Source organism: Terrapene carolina, unplaced genomic scaffold (genome assembly GCF_002925995.2).
Source record: "Terrapene carolina triunguis isolate 2854851 unplaced genomic scaffold, T_m_triunguis-2.0 Scaffold85, whole genome shotgun sequence".
In the NCBI taxonomy this organism is placed as follows: Eukaryota; Metazoa; Chordata; order Testudines; family Emydidae; genus Terrapene; species Terrapene triunguis.
In genome coordinates this window covers 12,828,136-12,833,599 of record NW_020664436.1, presented here as the reverse complement: position 1 = coordinate 12,833,599, position 5,464 = coordinate 12,828,136, and the positions used below count along the sequence as shown (strand labels likewise).

The 5,464-nt window shown below is 39.1% G+C and overlaps 1 protein-coding gene across 1 annotated transcript in view; it reads right to left on the bottom strand.

The window, feature by feature from the left end:
- AHCTF1 (AT-hook containing transcription factor 1) overlaps positions 1-5,464 on the bottom strand; it is a 78,535-nt gene that overhangs the window by 62,274 nt on the left and 10,797 nt on the right. The window contains exons 2-3 of the mRNA XM_026649641.2: positions 936-1,062; positions 210-463 (exon numbers count right to left, since the gene is read on the bottom strand). Of these exons, the coding sequence (XP_026505426.1) occupies positions 210-463; positions 936-1,056 (375 nt within the window). The 5' untranslated portion in view covers positions 1,057-1,062. The remainder of the gene's footprint in view (positions 1-209; positions 464-935; positions 1,063-5,464) is intronic.

Here is a 5,464-nt window from a genome sequence, read left to right as displayed (position 1 = left end):
AGCGATGTGCTGGCCACGGCTTCCCGCCGCCCCCATTGGCCCGGGACGGCGAACCGCGGCCAGTGGGGGCCGCGATCGGCCGAACCTGCCGCGTCAGCAGGTAAATAAAACTGGCCCGGCCCGCCAGGGTGCTTACCCTGGCGAGCCGCGTGCCGAACGTTGCCGACCCCTGGAATAGAAGCTTTGCTTTTAGATTAAAAAGTACGTACCCTTCCTGGAAGAACAACTGCTTTAACCACTCTTGATACTCCAAGGTCATACAGACAGAGAACACTCCCTTCTGCTTCTTCCAATCCAACTAGTAGTCCAGTTCTTTTCTGCCAGGAAAATTCCTTCACTACAAGGACAGTGGGTGGGTGTTCATTTACTCCATTAAAACGATATGCAGACAGCCGTTCTCCCGTGATAGAGTTTACTACCTCAAGCTGAGGACCACAGGCCAAGCAAGCCAGGCCATTTCTCCCTAGAAAGAAGTAAGGGGAAAAGTTTATGTAAGAATGATAAACACAGAAGGATTCATTTGAAATTATAAAATATTAGATTATGATGTGGGGATGAGTCCTCCCAAAATAGTTTAGTTAGAAATGTACACAGTTTTAATTTATTACTATGTTTAAGTCTGAGACTGTGCACGCATGCACACACACAAAACAGAATTAACATGCACTTTTACTACTATATGAAATCTAAGAACAATGGGATCTACACAGAGCTAGGACCGAGCAGGTTACTGAATTACAGGTAAACAGCTGCATTTTGGGAAAAGTTTGCCTCCTGGCTTCATAAAGCTATTGGTAAACTCACCTGATGCATCTTAATGGAGCCAACACATTTCACAAGTAAAATGTATCACTACTGTGTGTATTTAGATAACCCACAGTCACAAGTAATTATTAATTCCAACACAATACCAAGTTTCAGAGGAAGATGATTACCTCCAGCAAACTTCCCACGAAGTACAGATTCTAGTGTTATCTCATCTTCTCCAAGTGCTTGAACAGTCACTTCTGGAAATTGCAGCAGACTGCTTGTTACCTGAGCTGTTAGGTCTCGCATATTTCACTGTAAATAAAGAACTACATTAAATAAGTGTACTTAGTCAGCACCTAACAAATCTGACATTTTATAAAAGAGTTTATCAATCAATATAACACTCTGAATTATCTGTAGTTCTTTCCATCATATCCAATAGTATCAAAATATTTCTCCCTACAACTTCCTCCTAAATACCTATGTACAAGTATATTGTAGCAACTTAAATGGCCCATTTTGTAAATTGTGGCAACCAATTTAAACCACCACCTTTGGATAGAGATAGGAGACAGATTGACTTTCAAACCATTTTTCTTTTCCCCAAGAATTGGAATATTCATCTCATGATGAAAAAAAAAGATCAGAAAGAATTGTCTAAAGTGTGTTTTTTTTTGTTTTTTTTTTAAATAAAAAAGTCAATTCTTCCTCTGTCCCCTCACTCACTGATGACTACTTTTGATCCTTAGACTTATAAACAAGCAAAAACTTTAGTGCCATAAAACTATTTGTCTATATCAGCTGCTCAGTGCACGTTCCACTTTCTCAGCCACTCACTCTTGTACATTCAGGCAGGAATAATAAGGCCAACTGGTGACCCCACAGAGTAGCGTGCTGAATTTCTTGCTCTTTAGATGCCTGTAAGGTCATCAGTAACCTGAAGGGCAACAGTACTAATGCCATAAGAACGGCTGTACTGGGTCAGACCAAAGGTCCATCTAGCCCAGTATCCTGTCTACCGACAGTGGCCAATGCCAGGTGCCCCAGAGGGAGTGAACCTAACAGGTAATGATCAAGTGATCTCTCTCCTGCCATCCATCTCCACCCTCTGACAAACAGAGGCTAGGGACACCGTTCCTTACCCATCGTGGCTAATAGCCATTAATGGACTTAACCTCCATGAATTTATCCAGTTCTCTTTTAAACGCTGTTATAGTCCTAGCCTTCACAACCTCCTCAGGTAAGGAGTTCCACAAGTTGACTGTGTGCTGCGTGAAGAACTTCCTTGCATTTGTTTTAAACCTGCTGCCTATTAATTTCATTTGGTGACCCCTAGTTCTTGTATTATGGGAATAAGTAAATAACTTTTCCTTATCTACTTTCTCCACATCACTCATAATTTTATATACCTCTATCATATCCCCCCTTAGTCTCCTCTTTTCCAAGATGAAAAATCCTAGCCTCTTTAATCTCTCCTCATATGGGACCCTCTCCAAACCCCTAATCATTTTAGTTGCCAAGGTTATGGCAGGTAAGTAAATGAGGAAGAACTTAAGTCTATCCACTTACTTGTTAGTAAAATAGTAACTGTTAGTTAAAACAATCTTTTTTAAAAGATATTTCAATTCACCATTAAGCATTTGGGGTTTTGGTTCCCTCCCCCTTAATTGTAGAGTTTATTTTGGCAATTATTCCTCCTCATGTTAGAGCACAACAAATAAGGGCCTCCAACAGTCTGTTGAGTTCATGGACTTTGACAATTAGCTCAGCAAGTCTTTTTGAAATTCCATTGCCTCTGGTGTAGATTTAAAGAGTTTTTCAGAAAACAGATCACACACACAGACCCAACAATAGATTATCAACCAGGTCAACAGATATTGTGCAGAGGTTTTTTTAATGACAAATTTGTGGTTCTATTCTTGGAGATACCTCCTTATCAGTAAACTCATTTGAGGAAATAATAGATCCATTCTGAAATTTATTGTAATAGAAAAGAAACAGTTGGATACAAACTGTTAGGATAACAAAATCTACAAAATACTCTTTCTCTGGGATCTTTCTAGTAAAGGGCTTGATGTTTTAGGACCACAACTTTCCAAGATCTCTTCCTTTTGACTCCTTTCACAGTATTCTGACACTCCAGATAGAATATTTTTAATGTGGTACTTTGGGACTCAAATAATACTTCAGATTCCCAGGAAGACTCATCTTATCAAATTTCAGAGGATGGCTTTATCTTATTGCATAGGAAATTCATCAGTTTCAAGAAGAGCACGTAGTCACATGTACAGAGATAAGTGTCTCTATTTCCAGCAAGAAACTCTTTTTGGAGGAAAAACCTTTAATGTTTTGATACAAGAAGTCAGAGTTTGACTCCGCAGGAATAAAAGCTGTGTTATCATGGGGACTTCAATCTGAGTGACATATGCTGGAGGTCTCATCCTGCCAGTACTAAAACATCCTCAGAATTTCTAAAAATTATAGATGACAGTTTCTTAACTGAAGAAGTACTGCATCCAACACAGGGGAATTCTGTATTAGACCTCATCTGACAGATAAAGAGGAATTGATATAGAATTAAAAACTATTGATAGTTTACAAGTGATTATGGCTTGATTACATTTATGTACAAAGAGAATAAAATTCAAACCAGTAGTAAATAAATATACACACACACGCATGCATGCACACTTTAAAAGGGCCAATTTCACAAAGCTGGAAACCATTTTGAATCAAATCAGGTAGGAGAAAAATGTGAATGTCAATGGGGAACTATTTAAGAATAGTTTACTAGATGCCCCAAACCCCACAATTCCCCGATCAAGGAGGACAGCCATCCTGGTTAAAAAGCCAACCTGGCCTAGAGGGAAAGTGAAAGCAGATACAAAAAATAAAAACACCACAAATGGAAGTTGATAGCAATGAATATAAATCAGAGGCTAGGAATTGAAGAAAACTAAAGCCAAAGGGGACAAATAAAAATCTACAGCCAGCAGAGTTAAGGACAATAAGAAGGAATTTTTAATTTGTACCAGGAACAAAAGGAATCCTAATAATGGTACAGGTCCATTACTAGATGGAAACAGTAGAGTTGTCAACAATAATGCAAAAAAGGCAAAAGTCTTCAATAAATATTTCTGTTCTGTATTTTGGAAAAAGTCACATGTAGTTATATGACATAACGATAATATACCATCCCAACAGTAACTCAGCAGGATGTTTAGCAACAGCTGCTAAAAATGTCTAGCTTTAAATCAGCGGGTCCAGATAACTTGCATGCAAGAGTTTTAAAAGATCTGGCTCAGGTGCTCTCTGGACAATTAGTGTTGATTTTCAACAAGTCTTGGAACATCGGAGAAGTTTCAGAGGACTGGAAGAAAGCTAATGTTGGGCCAATATTTAAAAAAGATAATTACAGGCCTGTCAGCCTGACATTGAACCTAGACAAAATGCTGATATGGGACTCAATTAAAAAAATTAAATCAGGGTAATATAATTAATGCCAATCAAGGTAGGTTTATGGAAAATAGATCCTGGCAAACTTTACTTGACTTTTTGAGAGATTATGAGTTTGGTTGATAATGGTAATATTGTGGATGTAATATACTTAATGTAGGAGCTGGATTTTATAATGTACTATGAGAATTAATGTATGATTTGATTTCATCCTGTCAGCCACCCTTTTTGAACAGCAGAAAGGAATGACAGACCAGAACAATCCTTATGAGTGATTATGGTTGGGGGGAGGGATAGCTCAGTGAGCACTGGCCTGCTAAATCCAGGGTTGTGAGTTCAATCCTTGAGGGGACCACTTAGGGATCTGGGGCAAAATCAGTACTTGGTCCTGCTAGTGAAGGCAGGGGGCTGGACTCGATGACCTTTCAAGGTCCCTTCCAGTTCTAGGAGATAGGATATCTCCATTAATTAAAAAAAAAAAAATTATGGTCACCCTTTTGTTTTAGGATAACTTATAATGTCTACTATGGTTTCCTATATGTATTACAAATTAGGCACTCTAGTTAAATATACATTTCTTTGTTTTAGGTTTAGTAAGTAAGAGACAGGATTCTCTATTGTGTCTATGCTAAGTAGATTAGAGGAACATTGAAGGCCTGGGTCTCAATATAAATTGTCTTGGTTATTGATTGTAAAACTTAGCAAGGTTTAATTTGCAATGCCTTTTTGCTCGATATAAAATACTACTGTTTGTATTCTCAATCTGTTTGTGTGAATGAAGAATGTATGCATCAGGAAAAGATAAGGTGTGAAGGCCATTGTTATAGCCAGATAGTCAAGGAAGAAGTGAAAAGACTTAAAGGACATCAAAGAATCATCAACGCGCATCCATGATGAAGGGCAGATAGATGACCCTGAGGTGAAGGCTGGCACCCCTAAGAACAATTGATTAAATCAGAACAAAAGACAGGATGACCCTCTCGGAGGTGTATTGGAATGTTTACACCAATTAAGGAGTAACCGGTCACAAACTGACACAGCAAAATCCATAGACCTCAACAGAGGGAAAAAACCTATAAGAACAGGGTGTTTGGCCATGGTACTTTGGGTTCGTCTTGCCACACTCCAGGTGCATCGTATCGCAACCGACAAGAGCCCAGCTCCACACTCGTGCTCAATCTAAGTGGCCATTAGATTGACTCGAGCTACATCAGACTGGTAACTATGAACATCACTGGCAGGAGGGGGGCGGGGGGGG